The sequence below is a fragment of the Mixophyes fleayi genome, chromosome 7 (genome assembly GCF_038048845.1).
Source record: "Mixophyes fleayi isolate aMixFle1 chromosome 7, aMixFle1.hap1, whole genome shotgun sequence".
In the NCBI taxonomy this organism is placed as follows: domain Eukaryota; kingdom Metazoa; phylum Chordata; class Amphibia; order Anura; family Limnodynastidae; genus Mixophyes; species Mixophyes fleayi.
The window spans coordinates 24752739-24772197 of NC_134408.1; the positions used below are offsets into that span (position 1 = coordinate 24752739).

The window sequence follows — 19459 nt, forward strand, 5'->3', positions numbered from 1 at the left end:
TTACTCAGCATGAAAATAGCTGCTGTCAAGACAGTATTTCCACCACTTTCCTGGCGGAGGGGTGAAAGAATGATTGCTTATCCCCTCTGACAGCAAAGCGGCTAACAATGTCATATAGGTTAAGAAATGCTCCCGGGTTCTGTCACGCGTTCTACCATTCTGTACAATGATTCAGTCTTTTTTGCGTTTCCCCACCCTCGGCTTATACTGGTAGAACTGACATGATTTACACTTTGATTGCAGGTTTTTTTTTTTTTCAATTTCTCTGTAGTTCCAAAGTTTGTGGGAGACATTTTCCATTCCATGCCCCAGCTTCTACAAAAAATAAAATAAAGTTAGGAGGGATGTTTCGGTAGGATGATGAAATCGGATTGCACGGCTTCTCCCTCTGGCTTCTCTGAGCAGAGAGGTATTTTGCTGGGAAGATTTGGTGGAAGAGCTTTCTGTAGTCTGGGGTTTTGCAAAAGGGGGGGGGGGGATAAGAGAACCCAGAGGATCCTTCCCCTCTTTACAACTGTGGAAAAATCTCTTTATGGTTTGGAAGGGACAGATGTAGTTACAAGTGGCAACAAGACCTCCCCCTCCCCTACTTTGTTTTAGGCTCTGTAGCTGCAGGAGAAAAATACCCAATAAGACAGTCCTCGAAAATGAAGAAAATGAAAATAATTACACACATATTAGCGTAATTCAGAGTTCACCCCTTCCCTGCCAGACGCAATACTGCACCGAGCTGGCAGAGAAGGGGGCGTATGCCTCACAAAGGGAGGATGGAAGAGGGGTAGTTCCTCTATCGCTGCCTGGCCTACTGCATCTCATCAGACCGTTGGTGGGAAAAACCATAGCAACCCAAGGGGAGGGAGGTATGCATTTTGGCCGTCTGGTTAGCTTAAAAGGAAAAGAAACCCCCCCAAAAAACACAAAATGTTCAATTGTGTTCCAAGTCAGAGCAGCCACTGACAATGCTAGAGAAGGGTGACGGCGGTGCTCAGCAGCGCTCTGGCATCCCCTCCGACAGTGCAGGTTTTGAATCTGGCAAATGGGCGGCAGTCTCAGTCCAGACTGAGACCCTGTGTCCCTGATGTGCAGACCAGCAATGAGTAGGCAAAAGATGACGTCCATTGAAGGGTGGAAAGAATGGGAGGGATAGATATTTATATATTTATATTTATATATAACAAAAGGGGGAGATAGGTGGAGTTAGAGCGAACCCCTTTCCAATCCACCATTGCAGTCCTCCAGTTCACGGCCATTCGGTGGATGCTACAATCCCTCGACAAATTTTTCCAAGGTATCTCCTGAAGTATCTCCAACAAGAGACAAGTCATTTGTAAGAGCGCCACGGTTGGGAGGGTTGAGCTGCGGAAGCATGGCGCTCTGTTCTGGGTTTCCCAGGTGACCCTGGTCTAAGGAGGAGCCCATAGAAGCTGCCAAGCCTGGGTGAGGCGAGCCCGTCTGTGGAGACACGTGGTGAGGAGAGGGTTGTGGTTGTACACGGGGTGAAGGGCTGGAATGTGGAGGCTGAGACTGAGGGCGGGGCGACTGGACGGGGGCAGGTGAGCGCACCTGATTGCTGAGGGAGGTTGCAATTTGTTGGCCTGGGGGAAGATGCGTGGAAGGGGGCTGGCCTGTCAGGAGATGCTGCTGAGGACTCATGGGGTTAGGCTGCCCGGAGGAAGCAATCTGCTGCTTGAGCTGCTGCTGAAGTCGCTGTTGTAACGCTTGCTGGATGCTTGGCGGTGCTCCATCTGTGCCCAGCCCTTGCTGTGCCATCTGCCCCAGGGCTCCACTTTGTATGGAGAGGTGCTGCTGCATACGCTGCTGCTGCAAAGCTTGCGACTGGGGATATCCTCCTTGTGGCTGCTGAAACTGCCCATGAGCCGGCATCCCACCAGCCATGCCTGCTCCACTTTGCTGTTGCTGTTGTTGCTGCTGCTGCATTATCTGGCGCCGCAGCATCTCTCGATATTGTGGGTTCATATTTGCCAAGGTTTGATTGTGAGCTGGATTCATGAGACTGATGCCCTGGCTCTGTGGGCTCATCCCCGGCTGTTGCTGAGGAACACTGGACCGTTGCACACCGACCTGCATGGGGCTCATATTCTGCAGGCCAGGTTGTGGATGCATGCCTGGTTGCTGTGGTGGCTGTTGGGGTGCCTGTTGTGGCTGCATACCAGGCTGGTTAGCCACATATTTGGCAGTCCTCTGCTTGATAAAAGCAGCCATTAACTGAGGGTTGGACTTCAGGATATTGAGCACCTGCTGCTGCTGCTGAGGAGAGCTGGGGGATTTGAGGGTACGTAGAAGGTCTTGCAAAGCATTGGGTGATATGGTGCGAGCCTGCTGTTGGGGGACTCCTTGCAGTCGAGGCCCTGCCACTGCTTGCTGTGCTGCAGATATTTGCATCACTGGACGCTGGATAGTCTGCTGCATTGGAGTCGGCTGCGGCATTGGCGCTGTAGACCACTGCCCTGGCTGGATGCTTGCCATGATAGGGGGGGCAGCAATTGGACCTGGGCGTGGCACATTAATATTCATTTGCGGCAAAGAGTTAACAGGTCCTACGGTTGGATTTACCATGCCTGGGCGCACGCTAGTCATACCCTCAATGTTGGTGACACGATACAGCTGCTGCTGTTGCTGTGCCTCCAATTCTATCTGACGGGCAGCTGCAACAGCAGCTGGTGGTGGCTGTACAGTGGGCTGAGAGGGAGAAACTACAGGCAGTGAATTGGTTGGCTTTCCCTGTGATGCCACATTGGGGGGCTGAGTCCTAGCCACACTGGGGAAGCCCGGAGAGGCCATACCTCCTGGGGAAGGCTGAGGAGCAGGCTGTGGAGTCTGTGGGGTACTGGGTTGTTGAGTAGGTGTTCCAGGAGTGACAGGGGTAGGGGAGGGCAGAGGCTGTTGAGGAGCCGTACGTGTGTTCATGGTAGCTATACGCCGTCTCATGAGCTGGGCCTGCTGCAGTCGGTGTTGGATCTGTTGCTGCCTTAGCTTTTGCTTGATGTTGAGACAGAAAGGAACTGGGCACTTGTTCTCCTGGCAGTGTTTTGCATGGTAGCAGCATAGAGCAATAAGCTGCTTGCAGACAGGACATCCTCCATTGGTCTTGCGCTTGCAACCCTTCGTGTGCTGCACCACCCTCTTCATTTTCTGGCATGAGGGAAGCGAGCAGTTGGCATTGCGACACTGGCAGGCATGCACCAGAGACTGGATACAGCGCTGGATGCTCAATCGGCGCGATTCCTGTGGGCTCTTGGACTGCGCCTCCCCTTGGCTGTTGCTCTCGTCGTCCAGTCCCAAGCCCCATTTCACCATCTTGTGCTCATGACTCTTCGTATTATAGCAGTTCACGCATAGATCATAATCCTGGAAAGGTCAGTGGAGAAAGGTTACCAATCAGAGAAGTAGAATGCACAGCATTACATAAAAATCATCACTCTTCTTTACAGCTCCTAGGACTACCACACTCACCTCACATACAGTACAGTGCCAGCGAGTCTCCACATGGTGCTTGCATTCATTGCAGGTGTAGACAAACCGGTCCTGACCCTGAGTGTGCAGTTCCACCAGCATACACAGTGTGGACCACTTAGAGCGACGCAACGAGGAGAACTCCCAGTGCTTATCCCGGGCCAGCGTCAGAAATGCATCTCGTCCATCCATTAAATCACAGCTCAGCATCGGATCTGGGTCCGAGATAGGTGGGAGGGAGTTGATCACCGGACCCGCGTAGAAATGTATCACAAAAAACACCTATGTAGAAGAGAATAAACAACTAAATGAGTAATCGGTATATGAAGAACGAACCAAATATATGTACACAAAGAGCAAATCTGTGAAAGGCGCTAAAGCTCTGTTTAGACAAGGATGGCGATAACAATGGTTCAACAACTGAAGAACAAAGTTTGAAGACACGGGAAGCTCCGAGCTTCATGACTGATTGTTCTGGTGACCTTTTCACATTGACATCAGACGCCTTACCTCTTTATGTTTCTCCATGGTGGCATAAAGTTTCTGGCTCAGATCATTGCACACGTTGGGCATGCTCGTTTTCTTCTTGTTGGACCGGCTCATGCTGCTTTTATTCTTGTTGGTCTTCTTGCTGTTTTTCTTCTTCGCATTTTTGCTGTCTCCCTGGCAGCCCTGAAAGCATAATAAGACCATGGTCAGCCTGGTAGAGTCCTTCAAAAGTCTCACTGGAATAAGCATTTCGATAGACGTTTTTTTGCTTTGGCGCAGTCGAGTCCATCGTGTCCATCAATACGAAGCTCAGGTCTATCATAGGAAACTCACCTCTGTGGTCTCGCATGCTGCTGTGCTCTCCTCCTTTTTCCTCTCCTCTTCCTCCTGCTCTAGTTCCTTTATGCTTTCTTCCAGCACATTGGGCCAAAAGTCCCCTTCAAAATATGGAAGCTCCTTGGCACTGGTAAGTCGATCCTCTGTGGCTTGCTTAAATATATCCTGTACAAAAAAATACAGAAGAGGAGGAGATGTTAAAGATACACAGTTCGCCAATTCCCATGTTTAAAAATCAACAACCCCAACTTACCTTATAGTCATGTATAATACGCTCTGCGAAGGCCTTATCCAACATCTTTTTGTACCACTCCTGTAAACGCTTCGGTTTGGGGATCTTCTGGTCAGCTGGATGGCAGTGGAAGATGTAATCATCTCCTTCACTTGGAGGGCAGGCCCAAATGTGTCCTGTGACGTAGCTAAACAAAAAGGGACATTTAAAAATCAAATGCCAAGTCTTAACTGGTTAGCCCACTATCGAAAATTAATATGCTATTGAGTTACAGCTGCCTCAACTTTCAGAATCTATGGTTTCCATTTGAAAATTTCATATTAAAAACACAAAATTACCAACAGACAAAAAAACATCTCTACATAGAAGCATGTCAAACAAACAGCAGAATTACCCAAGTTTCTTCACATATTCCAGGTACCCAATGAGAATCTCATGGTAGACAGCTGTGCGGAGGCTACGTGGCCTGAAGAAGTGAATACTGTCCAGGTACGAGATGTAGACACGTCTAAAAAGCAAGATAACTCATAGTTAGTTTCCATGTGAACAGTATAAGCAAAGTGGAATGAAAAAAAATATATATAAACCCCCCCCCCCCCCCCCCCCACAAACCAAATACACACCAACATGCAAGAGAGCATTAACTTCTCAAGTGCTCCAGCACATAATATAGTGGCCTTGTGCCTCAGTGATATCTGGTTTGGATTGAGTTAATAGGATGTATTTTCATGCATATTGGTTCAGTCCAGAGAACCAAATACCTACATACTGTTAACATTTTCTGGATGAACTCTCAGGTGCATTTATGGATCAGTGAAACTATTATGAATATCCGTGTCTGCAACATATAGAACTTAGCCCAGCAATAAGTCCGTTGCCGTATGGTACGGATATTTACTTACTGTACCTGATTTTTAAATAAAAATGCAATAAGTTCGCTTCACACGCACGGACAATAAAACAGCCTGGTCACCTGGTGTTGGGAAGAGGGCAGTCGGACCCATACTCCTGCACGTGCATACCGAAGAAGCAGACCTCGACCCCATCAATCTCCTCAAAGGCGAACAGGGCCTTTGTGCGGTACGGGAAGGAATCCGGCATCTCGCCTGTGTCGACAAATCTGAAAAGCGAGATGGAAAAACAATGGCTAAGTGAGAAGCAGTTAACAAACCTCAGCAATACCAACTAGTATTGACCACTCTGCAGTTTTATTTTGGACATTTTTATAAGCTCACAGCTTTGCAACTGCTGAAAAGTCTTCATTCACAAAAATGTATCAAAAGCAATTCTGAATGATATTTCAAGGGTTGATCAGGAGTCATCTTTTAATGCGGTTTCAGATTATACCTGGATTTCATGCCAGATTTGACTTCCACCATCTTATCAGAACTGGCCACCACCCTGACCGAGACCTCGCCTGACTCTGGGTGGTTCTGCCGCCGAAGGAACTTGTTAACACGATCCTCCAGGTGATTTCCTAGTCGCGTCGTTTGAAGTCCTGAGCAATGGAAACGAAACGGAAAATCAAGTCAAGTGAGCCCCACAATACTACTACTCAAATCTTCAGTAAATGGATACAGAATTCCTGTGGTTTCCACAAGCACAGCAGATACTATGGGGTCCTCTGTGCGAGGAAGCGCACTGCTTGGAATTCTAACTCACTAAGAGGTCACATTGTCTCACTTGGATCAGACTAACTGAAGACACTCACTCTTGGCACAGAACTTGTTTTCTTTACGCGTCCGTCCAGTTTTCTTTAAGCAGTTGTCGCAGACAAACCTGTAAAAAGGGAACGGCCAATTAGAAAAAGGCAAATGAAACCTTGAACCTATGACACCCACCCAACCACACCACACACAACTTTCCTTCTAGACATCTGTCCATTGCTATACTAAAAACAAATGTGGATGTGTAATCTTATTAAATAACTATATTACACTTTATTTTTTTTATTAGAAAAATACGGAAACACTCAAACGATTATTGGGAGTTATTTCACGTTGTAAGGGGAGACCGCTGATTCATTCACCACATCTGGGTTTTTACAGAAAACACGGCATTTAGGTGAAACAGATGAACACAAGATGAACAGAACAAAAACTCGTTAGGGATCAAGACAAAATCAAGAGATCCATCTAAGGCTTAGAACTTACCCGGATGGCCAAATGATGTCAAAGTGTAGCACACAGATCTGATGCATTTTCCTGCCACACTCTTTACAGTCCACAAACCTGGTGGACGGAGAAATATATATATAGCTTGTAAACGTGGTATAAGTGAAGCACAACTTATTGCACTACCTTACAGTCCTTACTTGGCCGTGTACAATCATATATACAATGTGAGATTTCAAAACAAAATTACAGTCAGACGGCCAGGGGAGAGGGTTCTAAAGCTGGGAAAACAAGGCCAGGATAACACTAAATGGTAAGAGAAGAGATAATGAATGCTGCTACTCACGGCTCAGGATCCAGCATGTCATTCTTCTTCTTCTCAAACTGATCTTTGGAGATTGTCCTAAGTAAAGAGAATAAAGTAGAATTTATGATGCTATGCTTGCTATACGTCACCCCCCATAGTTAAAGGCTGGGTTAGCTGCATGCTGCCGACACGGCCGGGGACGGGGCACATTGAGGACACGTCACGTATTCCCACTTAAAGAGGTAACATATATTTACATTTTGTTCAGCTGAAAGCATCTCCTTCCATTTTTCTCGTCCATCAGTCTGAAATAAACCGTCATGTCCAGGTTAACATCCCTCCCAATAAGGTGGAGGAAGGATTAGTGATGTCACAACACAAAACCCCATGCAAACTTCTCAGGGTCTGTACATCCCCCTCCCCTCATTATGAGTTACAGAACAAGTGGGTAAAGACCACAGTACAAATAACATGGCTACACAAGAATCAATGGGACAGAAATTGCTCAAAGACAATTTCCCCCTCAAATGAACAAATGCTAAAACTGGAAGACGGCTTTAAAATGGTTTCTGTGTCTTGTTTTTTAGCTTTATGCACATTTTACTAAGATTACAGGAGAGGTAGACACCTAAGAACCCACAGTGACAACACATTTTATTGTTTTTACTGCACAATATCTTGATCCCCCTTTAAAGCTTAATGTCTCCAGACATTTTCGTTTTCAACTATGGAAAGAAACTTAATACGGTTTAATATAAATCTATTTTACACCTTTAAATATCTTGCACCCCCCCTCTTCTGAAAAGCAGTATAATCAGGTCTTTATGGAGCATGGTGGTTTATTTTAATTGTTCGGGATACAACACAGCTCTGCACTGCACAGAAAATGAGATAATCAGCACGGTCATATCTACAGGCAACAAAACATCTCTTACTTAAGCTATCACTAATAAGAACTATGAAGAAAACTATTTTGCACCACTTGAAGGAGGGAATGTACAAGTCCATAATATAAAGTTATCTGAAGACGATTAACAGTGTAAAATTAAAAAAGAGCTTCCGTAGTCTCTGCGGTTGCCACTAGGTAACACTAGACAAAAATAAGGAGCAGTGCAGTTCTTCAATAGGAGGGAGCATGCAGACATTTGTGATGCATTAAGACCTCCAGGGGGCGCTTGTCTGCTAGATCAGAAGATAAGGATTTCACGCAGTGATCTGCACCAACAGTACAACATGTGGATCTCTAGCCAATAGTGACATAGGAGACCGTAACGCATTCCATATCATGCATAATACCCCACTAAATAAACATCAACACTCTAAATGAAAGGACATTTCATGAGGTCTCTTCTGCATCAACTAAAAGAGGGCATGAGACAGATGACTAACACAGAAGGACCACTCTCCTCTTCAGCACTATGGAAGGATCACCAATGAAGGCCGTTTTCTGATATAAAGTAACTAATTTGGGGACACACAATAGGTGGCTAAATACATGAAGAAACTAGTATTGTGTCATACCAGGGCAACAAAAACATATCTGCCTAAAGTTATCGCCAAGAAACACTCTGAAGACAGACAGAAGCAATATATTTAGAACTAAGAGTAGCAGGGCATGTACAAGTCAATCAATATAACCTGAAGGCGCAATCACTGAGGCGCACAGACCAGTGTGCAAGAACTGTTCTGCTATCAAAGGGCCCTGCACTAGGGCAATCGGAAGAGGACCGCGCACAAGAAGTCAATTAACGGTAATCTTCTGAAAGCATTTGTCAACGGGCCACCTGGGTCATTTTGTGACCCATCAGGTCAGTCACCCTATATCGGCTCTAGTATTGCAGCGTGGCCAGCTGGAGAGTGCAACATGCAGAGCTTTTGGGAGAAAGGTTAGATAAAAGTAGACAGTAAATGAAACACTCGTCTACAGCGCATAGCATCAAGCTGCGTGTTACGTGGCCATCACAGCATTTTCAAACAAGTAAAAGTGAGGCTTCATTTTGATCTTGGCAAAAAAAAAAAAAAAAATTCCCCTTAAACACTTACGACTGAGTTAATATCCACCCAACTCTGCTCTGCCTTCACTGGATGCTGAATATTGTTTAAAGGATGTCAAAACAGTGAGCAAATTATTACTATAAACCAAGCTGGCAATACTGATAGCATGGACTGTGAATCCCAAGGGACACTGGATGTAGATTGCTGTATTTTTGGGATATTATTTGGTAGTACAGCAACTATCAACAGTCTGCTCCTTACAGAGATCTATAAATCCAGTATTACGATTTTGTTTCCAAAGACAGAACCCAATTGCACAGCAAGGTAGAGCTGAAGGCACTTACGTTTGAGGCTGTGAAGGATCATCTCCTAAAGTAACATTGTCCCCTTGAATTTCTGTGAAACACTTTTCACAGAAGTGATACCTAAGGAAAGAGCATATTGACAAATCAATCAAAATGTTACATCAAGGCAAACACTGACCAGCACTCAGATATTAAACAGTGCAGTGAAACTACGAAATATCTCTTACAGGTCATTACGGACTATACTCAAACCCATAGGAAACTTGTTCTTTACCCCTCAGAGAATGTTCTTTCCCTTTATTACAGCTTTCAACCAAGCTTGAAATGACATTTTGGTTTCCAGCTCTCGTCTAGTGTTTAATGCCTTACAAAGCAACAGTTATGTAGCAAATAAGCATACTGCCATACTATACTAATCCTTTATGCAAGACAAATAAACTAAAAAAAAAAACCTGCAAAGTCAAGCAGATATACTGAGGAATGTATACCCTTTACACTACTGGTTAGTAAGCCAGTGCCTTTACTGAACCTAAGACTGAAGGAGACAGAGCTGGAGATTACCTGTTCTGATAGCTGTAGTAGGCAACGTCGCGAGGGATCGTACACAGCTGCTTCCCATAGCAGCATAATGTCTGCGGTGAGAACTCAAACTAAAGAAAAGAAAATCAGGATTTACATGACATTTCCCTTCATCTTTTCCACTACCGGCTAATAGCAGTCTACAGGTTGCCCATGGCTTACCTTGCGACCACAGCAGTAGCCCAGAGACTGCATGACAGGATCGATCTCCTGCTCAAACACCTCTGCAAGCTTGGTGCAGTATTTGTAAACACGGGAAGTCTTGCGGTTATACAGCCAGGCATTGTTAAACATGAGCCAAACATCATCCACGTACTGCCAAGGCTCTTGGTACTGCCCGGTGTCAAGCTTCCGCTTGATAGTGGATAAGTCCATGGGATTCTTCACAATGTCAAAGTAATCCTACGAAAAAAGGGGAAGAATCTGGCATCAACAGCAAGTATGTACACCTCAATCACAGTCTAGTGACACTTACTGGAAAACCATATTCTTTTCTACCATAACCAGATGACAATGCTTCAGAGGTGCGGGTGTGTCCTCTATAGCAGAATACAACAGACTTAAGGCACTTAACATATAAGGACACAATCTTAGGACGTGAGCTACTCACAGGGATTCCCAGCAATTGGGGATCAACCGGCTGCCGGAAAGGCAAGGACTCCGGATCTTGCCGATATAGTGCTTCAAGGGTAGGCATCAAGGCCTGGCGTAGCTCCTCTGGTTTAAAAACTGAACAAAATAATAAAAAGATCAGGCTCACTTTACGAATACCCAGATTTGGTAGACCTATTATGTCTGGTAAGAGGACTTACTCTTTTTCCGTGGCTGGGAAGGAGACGTGGACGGAGGGGTAGTGTTGCTGCTGTTCTCCTCCTCATCCTTGGGTTCAGTTTTAATCTCTGGCTTCTTCTCCTCAACCTCCATTGGTTCTGGTTTTGGCTCTGCACCCTCACAGGGGGCTTCCTTCACCTGTGTGATTAACTCCTCTTCCGCCTATACCGAAAGGGAAAAATATAAACAGGGCTTGGCTTAAGTGATATGTACCTTTCTTTGTTGTTTTCCCCCCCATGTCCAGTTTGACATAACTCTCCTATTTAGTTAGGAGCCCCCTCCACCCATGTAGTACGTCCCAGGATGACACCCCACCGTTACCTGATTGCTGCTGCCAGGCCACTATGTTTGGCAAGAAGGCGAGTGGAGGACCGAACTTGTCCTAAAGAGTCAGATAGCTAGGATGGGTGGTGTGGAGTAAACATGGCAACCTAACTGGATGGGTGCAGCTGGCATGCAATAATGCACCACAAAACAATTGCGGGGGTGGTGTCCTAGAGTAATCAACCCCTTTAACATATCCGCAAATCCAATAGCCATGTGCAAACATCATCCATCTGTGTGACCATCATAAACCATCTATGCGAATGCCAGTCCTTACCTCTGTTTTGGGTTCCACTGGATTCTCACAAGGCTCTGGTTCTTCAACTTTGACCTCTTGTTTGACATCTGTCATTGAGTGATCAGGGGCCGATTGGTTGTCCGTGCTGGCTACAGAGGCAGGTGTGGGCACACGGTTGTCAACACTTGCAGCTGCCTGGGATAACTGAAATTACAGAGATTTTAAGCCACCCACACACAAGACTCACGTGTGTGAATAAAATCCACAAGTCTGTTAGAAATTCATCCCAACAGAATCGATTGCTCAACATGCAAGGGTGGATTACCGGAACATCATTGCACAGTTGACTGTCTATACTTACTGGAGTGCCAGGGGCTGCTGCATGCACAGACGTCGGTTGCAGCTGGGATGGCTGTGGGGTCGGCACAGACTGATTGGGCACAGGAGTAGGTGGCTGCGGAGTGAGTTGAGCCTGGGCAGCAGCTTGTACTGTTGGGGTGCTTTGCGTCTGCATAGCGTTGGGGACAGAACCAGGTGTGGGAGCTGGTGTCTGTCCGACTGGGGGCAGAGGAGTGGATGGCTGGGCAGGTGCTGCTGGCTGTGGTGGAGTCATGCCAGCGGGAGTTGGGTGCTGGACAGGAGGCATGCCAGCAGCTGAAGCAGTGACCGAAGGAGGGGTCTGATGGAGGGGAGACTGGGAGAGAGCCGGCCGGGGAAGCTGACTAGTTTGGGGACCCAACATGTTCATGGAGTTGCTGATTGGCAAAGATGCAGTTGGCGCCTGTCCCTGCTAACAAATGGGCAAAATGCATGTTATTTATATGTTCATTAACAAGCCTCTATATATAAGGTCTAGAAAAACACATTTCCTCACCTGTGACACTGCAGCCGCTGCTCCTGTCTGACCTAGCGCCACTCCTAATCCTGCAGTAGGTGTCTGGAATTGCCCTTGTTGCAAGAACTGGCTCTGAGTCGGTGCTGGACCCATCAGGTTATTGGCATGTCCTCCCATCATGCTCTGTGGTTGCGACATGCGGGAAGGAGACATTGCCATCTATGGAAACAACCAATGAGCATTTTCACATACAATTCAATCGTGGTTAAACAATCGTAGTCATCAGATTACCCTCTGCAGTCTATATCTTTATTTTAAATCATGGTAATGGCGTAAAAAGGTATCCCACCCCAGATGCTGTAGATGGCACTTACTGCTGGCACGGATCCCATGTTGTTCATTTGTGTGGGGTGGTTTAGTGGGGATGCTGCACGGGGTCCCAGAGGGGCAGAAGGAATCTGTACATTGCCAATGGGTATGTTGTTAAACTGGTTCATTCCTGTAGTGCCAAACAAAAAAAAAAGTTTCATCAATTTCCGAGCCAAAGGCTCCAGAGTAAATCAGTGGGAGGGGATATTTAAACCTCCACTATCTGAGCATTGAGCCCACATTGAAAGCTCAGTTCTTCAGATTTAAATCTAAAAATACCAAATTATCAATCCTTGTCACAGTGCAGAGATGCACCAATCGTTTGCTAGCAACAATTGGTGCAACTACATCCTCACATCATAACACACGCTGACCACACAGATACCCCACTGTGCATACTCTACACAAAATTGGCTAACCCACAAAAACACCTTAAAAGTGAACACATTCTTGGGGCATGCCGTAAATCTAATAGGGAAACTACCACTTTAGCAGACCTCTTGTGATCTGCATGGCTCACGCATCAGGATCGGGTCATGGGCCCAAGATACTAAATGTAAATTGATAATGTTAATAGCCCCAGTCTGCGGGAGCTAAAAATCAGTCCTTTAAGTAAATAGTCACAAAACTAGATATTGATGCATTAAGAACCAGCTGCATTTTTATTATTTCCCAGCAAGCTTTGCATCTCACTTAAGGCTGCACTTGGAACTAGTAAAACGTGGTAAACAAAGTGCCAGAGCCTGCTACATGCCATTTTTCCCAGGGCAATGCTGGCAAATCAATTACGTTCCCACCTATAAATGGCGGCATGGGGGTGTTGACTTGGAGGGTGAGTGGGAAGATCAGTCACCAGCCCCAATCTTTTCAGACTGTGCAAACTGAACATGTCTTGATGAAAACAGAACCCTTGTTTTGTTACCTGAACTTAATGGCATTCTACTCATAGGAACCGAAGACATTGGGAGAGGGCCATCTACAGAAAAAGAAAACAAATAAGAGATTATGCGCAAGCTCTATCCAAAACAACTCCAATGAAACTTGTGCACAGTTTCCAAAATGACTACATGTATTCCTATGGACTTACTGGCTGGCCGGACAGGCTGTGCTTGCCCCAGCGCAGCAGCTGCCTGTGGAAGAGTTGGAGCCTGGGTTCCAGGAGTCTGTAGGTTGGCCTGGTTACCCAGAATCCCTTGCTTCTGCAATCGTGACCTTCGCTTCTCTTCCAGTTCCTTTTGGATTTTATAGATTTTTTCAGCCAGCAGATGGTAGTATTCATCCTGTATAAGAGGAGAGGGATCCAGGTGCTGAACTTTCATCCAAAATTCCATAATACCATAATGTAACATCCCTACGGATTGTTGCTCCTAAATACCATTAATTTTAGATTTACTATAGTTCCCCAAAACAGGGATACAAGAAATCAGATGTGCATGTGTGACAATGCCTCCATGTTCACTTACCTGATTTGTTAAATTAGTGAACATCAAATGTTCCTTTATCTCTTAAATACCAAACTGCATTTTAGGTTTTAATACAGGTGGCAATATGTGAGCCTCCAAAACGGAAGTATATTTGTGTGCCTAAAGGTAGTAAACTCCTCTAAGGAGACAATACACTGTAATGCTGGTTCACAAGCTTATTAAGTCATATAAAAAAAACTACACAGTATACTACAAGATTAAATAACACCAATCCAACATATTCAATAAAGCAACCCGGTCCCCTGGTATCCATGTATCTATTTGTAGGATTTAGGATCGGAAATACATACCCTGCTATTGGCAGATTCATACATATCACCCTCAACTTTTCGGGCATAAGCAACTAGGTTTTCCATGCGTCGGTCTTTCAGGGCTGCTGGATCGGGAGTGGGGAAAATCGCTTGGACACTGCAAGACCAGAACCAGTCATTAAAGTTCACCCTATTCACCAACATGATACAGAGTGCATAGCACTTGTTAGGTCTTCGCTTAATAATAATTTTTAAAAAAAGGAAAGATATATAAATAAAATATAAAAGGCACAAACACTTTACTTACAGTTTGTGAACAAGATGATTTCGAAGGTCCTGAGTCACATGTTCATGCCAGGCTTTCCTCACACCGGTAGTAGAAGGGGGGGCAGCGGTGGGCATAGTGCCTAAGTTGCCGACACTGCTGGGATTGTTACCATCATTCAGCAATGAACTGCAACGGAAAGAGAACATTATTATATTATATGGTGCTTTTATGGGGAGTGTAAAATCATTATCCGACCTCCACACCACATTTATACCAAAATAGTTTTATTTAATATAACTTTTTGGGCTGCACCGCCCATCATCCTTACCCCATTATTATGTACAGGAGCACAGAGTTTAAACTACTATATCACTGAAATTTAATCCTTCACGTCCATCCCTGCACCAGTAGAGCTTACAGTCTAAATTCTTTACATACAAATACACACACTAACATTACCCAACCAGCATGGTAGGGAAGACACCACTAAACACAGGGAGACCATACAGACTCCGCACAGGCAGTACCTTGGTCAGGAGAGAAGCCATGGCCTAGCACAGACACACAGAAATGCTGTGGATGGTAACACATAGAGAGGCAGGAAGATTGCAATGCATCACACTGATATACTGTTATATCTGTGGACTGGCTACTGAATTCTCCGTTAAGTTTCAGTCATCCATGGATGTAGGGTTGTTTCTCTAATCATACCTATACATTCAATCTGAATGCACCACATTGGTAATGCCAGATGATAGCCACTCACTTTGTGTTTGCCAGGGCAGTGGGAAGAGCAGCTTCATTGATCAGGTTGGTCTGTTGTTCAGCAGCCATTCCCCCAGCAGAGAGGTTTATCTGATTACCACCTACATGCACACACAGAGAAATTTTGGTGATCAGGACACACATGTAATATATTTAAATACTTAAAAAGTTCTCTTGGACTCAAGGGTATAACAGAAGCATGCATTAAAGAGAAAGTTCTTTTAAGGAGCTGAACAGTCCACAGGCGCATCATGTAAGATGAGCCACTATCTGAGCCACTCACTCAGTGCGTTGATGCCACGGATCTGCTGATGAACTTGAGTCTGTGTCGGCTGCTGTCCAGGGCCCTGAGACTGGTTACCGTAGGGAAGACCCAGTGCAGCGTACGCCCTCTGCATGGAGCTGGGATCAATGGGATTAGGGCTACTGAGGGATGGAGTAGTTTGCTGGTTGCCACCCACTGCCCCAATAGGGTTCTGCACCCCACTGGAAGGGGATCCCAGGAGAGCTGAGGGAAGAGCAATGCACACATTTCATACCTTGTAAAACACGGGTCATTCATCACATCTAACAATTAACAAGGTTTTCATTTCAAAACACCCCCTTAGCACGGTCACAGGACAGTGTTTGTACTCAAACTACAGCTTCATGTCTTGTTTTACATACATGTAATCTGTGATCTTTTCTTTTAGAAAAGCCTGTTGAGCATTTCAGTATACCAACAGCTACTAACAGCTAAGACAACACAGGAACTGTGATAGCTTCTAAAGGGGAACACTTATGATCCATAAGACTAATGATGTCCTATAAAAGTGTTGGCTAACCTGTGACACTCCGGGTGTTGTGAAACTTCAAGTCCCAGCATGCTTTGCCAATATATAGCAACTTATTGCAGGAAGGGTATGCTGGGACTTGTAGTGTCACAACACCTGGAGTGTCACAGGTTAGCCCACACTGCACTACAACATAGGAGAGGGTGACCGGTAGCTTCTAAGGACTTGTCAAGTACAGAAACACTCACGCTGCTGGTTCCGCTTGTCGCTGGCGTTCTTCAAAGGTAGACAAACAGGACAATCGTGCCGCGTGCAGTTTTTCCAATGTGAAATGATTTGTCTTGAGGAAGCGCAGTGGGCAACTGTGGCAAGGGAAGAGAGTGATAAATGTTTAGTATAAGGGGACTAAAGTATATTAAATGTCAGCGACATCCCACCTGTAACTTCCATTCTATTTCTCTCTGGTTTATATTTAAAAAATAAAATAAAAATAAAATATGAAGAAAAAAACCCAGGGCCCTGCTGTTAACAACCGCCTGTAAGAAAGCCAACCTATCTTACTGCCAGGCACGCTCTCTTAGTAAATACCTATCTTACTGCCAGGCACGCTCTCTTAGTAAATACCTATCTTACTGCCAGGCACGCTCTCTTAGTAAATACCTATCTTACTGCCAGGCACGCTCTCTTAGTAAATACCTATCTTACTGCCAGGCACGCTCTCTTAGTAAATACCTATCTTACTGCCAGGCACGCTCTCTTAGTAAATACCTATCTTACTGCCAGGCACGCTCTCTTAGTAAATACCTATCTTACTGCCAGGCACGCTCTCTTAGTAATTACCTATCTTACTGCCAGGCACGCTCTCTTAGTAAATACCCATCTTACTGCCAGGCACGCTCTCTTAGTAAATACCCATCTTACTGCCAGGCACGCTCTCTTAGTAAATACCCATCTTACTGCCAGGCACGCTCTCTTAGTAAATACCCATCTTACTGCCAGGCACGCTCTCTTAGTAAATACCCATCTTACTGCCAGGCACGCTCTCTTAGTAAATACCCATCTTACTGCCAGGCACGCTCTCTTAGTAAATACCCATCTTACTGCCAGGCACGCTCTCTTAGTAAATACCCATCTTACTGCCAGGCACGCTCTCTTAGTAAATACCCATCTTACTGCCAGGCACGCTCTCTTAGTAAATACCCATCTTACTGCCAGGCACGCTCTCTTAGTAAATACCCATCTTACTGCCAGGCACGCTCTCTTAGTAAATACCCATCTTACTGCCAGGCACGCTCTCTTAGTAAATACCCATCTTACTGCCAGGCACGCTCTCTTAGTAAATACCCATCTTACTGCCAGGCACGCTCTCTTAGTAAATACCTATCTTACTGCCAGGCACGCTCTCTTAGTAAATACCTATCTTACTGCCAGGCACGCTCTCTTAGTAAATACCTATCTTACTGCCAGGCACGCTCTCTTAGTAAATACCTATCTTACTGCCAGGCACGCTCTCTTAGTAAATACCTATCTTACTGCCAGGCACGCTCTCTTAGTAAATACCTATCTTACTGCCAGGCACGCTCTCTTAGTAAATACCTATCTTACTACCAGGCACGCTCTCTTAGTAAATACCTATCTTACTACCAGGCACGCTCTCTTAGTAAATACCTATCTTACTGCCAGGCACGCTCTCTTAGTAAATACCTATCTTACTGCTAGGCACGCTCTCTTAGTAAACACCTATCTTACTGCTAGGCACGCTCTCTTAGTAAATACCTATCTTACTACCAGGCACGCTCTCTTAGTAAATACCTATCTTACTGCCAGGCACGCTCACTTAGTAAATACCTATCTTACTGCCAGGCACGCTCTCTTAGTAAATACCTATCTTACTGCCAGGCACGCTCACTTAGTAAATACCTATCTTACTGCCAGGCACGCTCTCTTAGTAAATACCTATCTTACTGCCAGGCACGCTCTCTTAGTAAATACCTATCTTACTGCCAGGCACGCTCTCTTAGTAAATACCTATCTTACTGCCAGGCACGCTCTCTTAGTAAATACCTATCTTACTACCAGGCACGCTCTCTTAGTAAATACCTATCTTACTGCCAGGCACGCTCTCTTAGTAAATACCTATCTTACTGCCAGGCACGCTCTCTTAGTAAATACCTATCTTACTGCCAGGCACGCTCTCTTAGTAAATACCCATCTTACTGCCAGGCACGCTCACTTAGTAAATACCTATCTTACTGCCAGGCACGCTCACTTAGTAAATACCTATCTTACTGCCAGGCACGCTCTCTTAGTAAATACCTATCTTACTGCCAGGCACGCTCACTTAGTAAATACCTATCTTACTGCCAGGCACGCTCTCTTAGTAAATACCTATCTTACTGCCAGGCACGCTCTCTTAGTAAATACCTATCTTACTGCCAGGCACGCTCTCTTAGTAAATACCTATCTTACTGCCAGGCACGCTCTCTTAGTAAATACCTATCTTACTACCAGGCACGCTCTCTTAGTAAATACCTATCTTACTGCCAGGCACGCTCTCTTAGTAAATACCTATCTTACTGCCAGGCACGCTCTCTTAGTAAATATCTATCTTACTGCTAGGCACGCTCTCTTAGTAAATACCTATCTTACTGCCAGGCACGCTCTCTTAGTAAATACCTATCTTACTGCCAGGCACGCTCTCTTAGTAAATACCTATCTTACTGCCAGGCACGCTCTCTTAGTAAATATCTATCTTACTGCTAGGCACGCTCTCTTACTAAACACCTATCTTACTGCCAGGCACGCTCTCTTAGTAAATACCTATCTTACTGCCAGGCACGCTTTCTTAGTAAATATCTATCTTACTGCCAGGTACGCTCTCTTAGCAAATACGCATCAAAATATTAATAATTGTAGCAGATCCAGAATAAAACTACAATATGAATTTTAGGTCTGTGTCTATACTTGATAAGAACAAGCTCGAGTCTATATACACAGACTATTCACCTTGACAGGCTTTCCCAGCCTGGCAGTGTGTCATGTGATTCAGCACGTTCTTCATGGTACGACAGTGGGGGAGAGCACAGTCCCGCATCTCGCCATTGGCTTGCTCGCGCCGCTGACACTTGTGGGCATGTAATAGGAGAACTAGCTGCTGCTGGATGAGCTTGCGTTTCTCTGGATCGGCAGTGGGTCCAGTTCCCATGGAAGGCGTGGTGCCGATGCCAACTTGTTGAACTTGAGCTTGTAAAGGAGACTGGGAAACAGTAAGTGGAAAAGTCAAAGGCAAATTTGGAAATGTACCTACTGGAAAAAAAAAAAAGCAAGCCCCCATTCAATCCCAAAACACTCATCAGTCATGCCAGCTCACTTTATCAATACCTAGACAATCTAACAGTTCCATTCATGTATTACAGAAACAAAAAAAGACAGTTGTAGGTAATGGACCAGACAACGGGAGATTCGCCACACTGTCCATAACAGATACCTT

At 45.3% G+C, this 19459-nt stretch overlaps 1 protein-coding gene across 4 annotated transcripts in view; it reads right to left on the reverse strand.

Moving 5' to 3' along the window:
• Positions 1–242: 242 nt before the first annotated feature.
• Positions 243–19459, reverse strand: part of CREBBP (CREB binding lysine acetyltransferase) — a 41982-nt gene continuing 22765 nt past the window's right edge. The window contains exons 4-32 of one of the 4 annotated variants that reach the window (XM_075179417.1): positions 18976–19225; positions 16218–16331; positions 15480–15704; positions 15198–15297; positions 14471–14617; positions 14203–14320; positions 13516–13708; positions 13351–13404; positions 12434–12558; positions 12099–12278; positions 11586–12011; positions 11264–11428; positions 10644–10824; positions 10442–10560; positions 9994–10233; positions 9814–9902; positions 9292–9372; positions 7210–7257; positions 6992–7048; positions 6685–6762; positions 6243–6310; positions 5879–6029; positions 5505–5651; positions 4926–5039; positions 4553–4718; positions 4297–4464; positions 3985–4146; positions 3475–3756; positions 243–3369 (exon numbers count right to left, since the gene is read on the reverse strand). In XM_075179417.1, coding sequence (XP_075035518.1) covers positions 1261–3369; positions 3475–3756; positions 3985–4146; positions 4297–4464; positions 4553–4718; positions 4926–5039; positions 5505–5651; positions 5879–6029; positions 6243–6310; positions 6685–6762; positions 6992–7048; positions 7210–7257; positions 9292–9372; positions 9814–9902; positions 9994–10233; positions 10442–10560; positions 10644–10824; positions 11264–11428; positions 11586–12011; positions 12099–12278; positions 12434–12558; positions 13351–13404; positions 13516–13708; positions 14203–14320; positions 14471–14617; positions 15198–15297; positions 15480–15704; positions 16218–16331; positions 18976–19225 — 6357 coding nt within the window. In that variant the 3' untranslated portion in view covers positions 243–1260. Of the gene's footprint in view, positions 3370–3474; positions 3757–3984; positions 4147–4296; positions 4465–4552; positions 4719–4925; positions 5040–5504; positions 5652–5878; positions 6030–6242; positions 6311–6684; positions 6763–6991; positions 7049–7209; positions 7258–9291; positions 9373–9813; positions 9903–9993; positions 10234–10441; positions 10561–10643; positions 10825–11263; positions 11429–11585; positions 12015–12098; positions 12279–12433; positions 12559–13350; positions 13405–13515; positions 13709–14202; positions 14321–14470; positions 14618–15197; positions 15298–15479; positions 15705–16217; positions 16332–18975; positions 19226–19459 lie in introns of all 4 variants that reach the window. The other 3 variants (XM_075179416.1, XM_075179419.1, XM_075179418.1) reach the window with 3 other exon arrangements.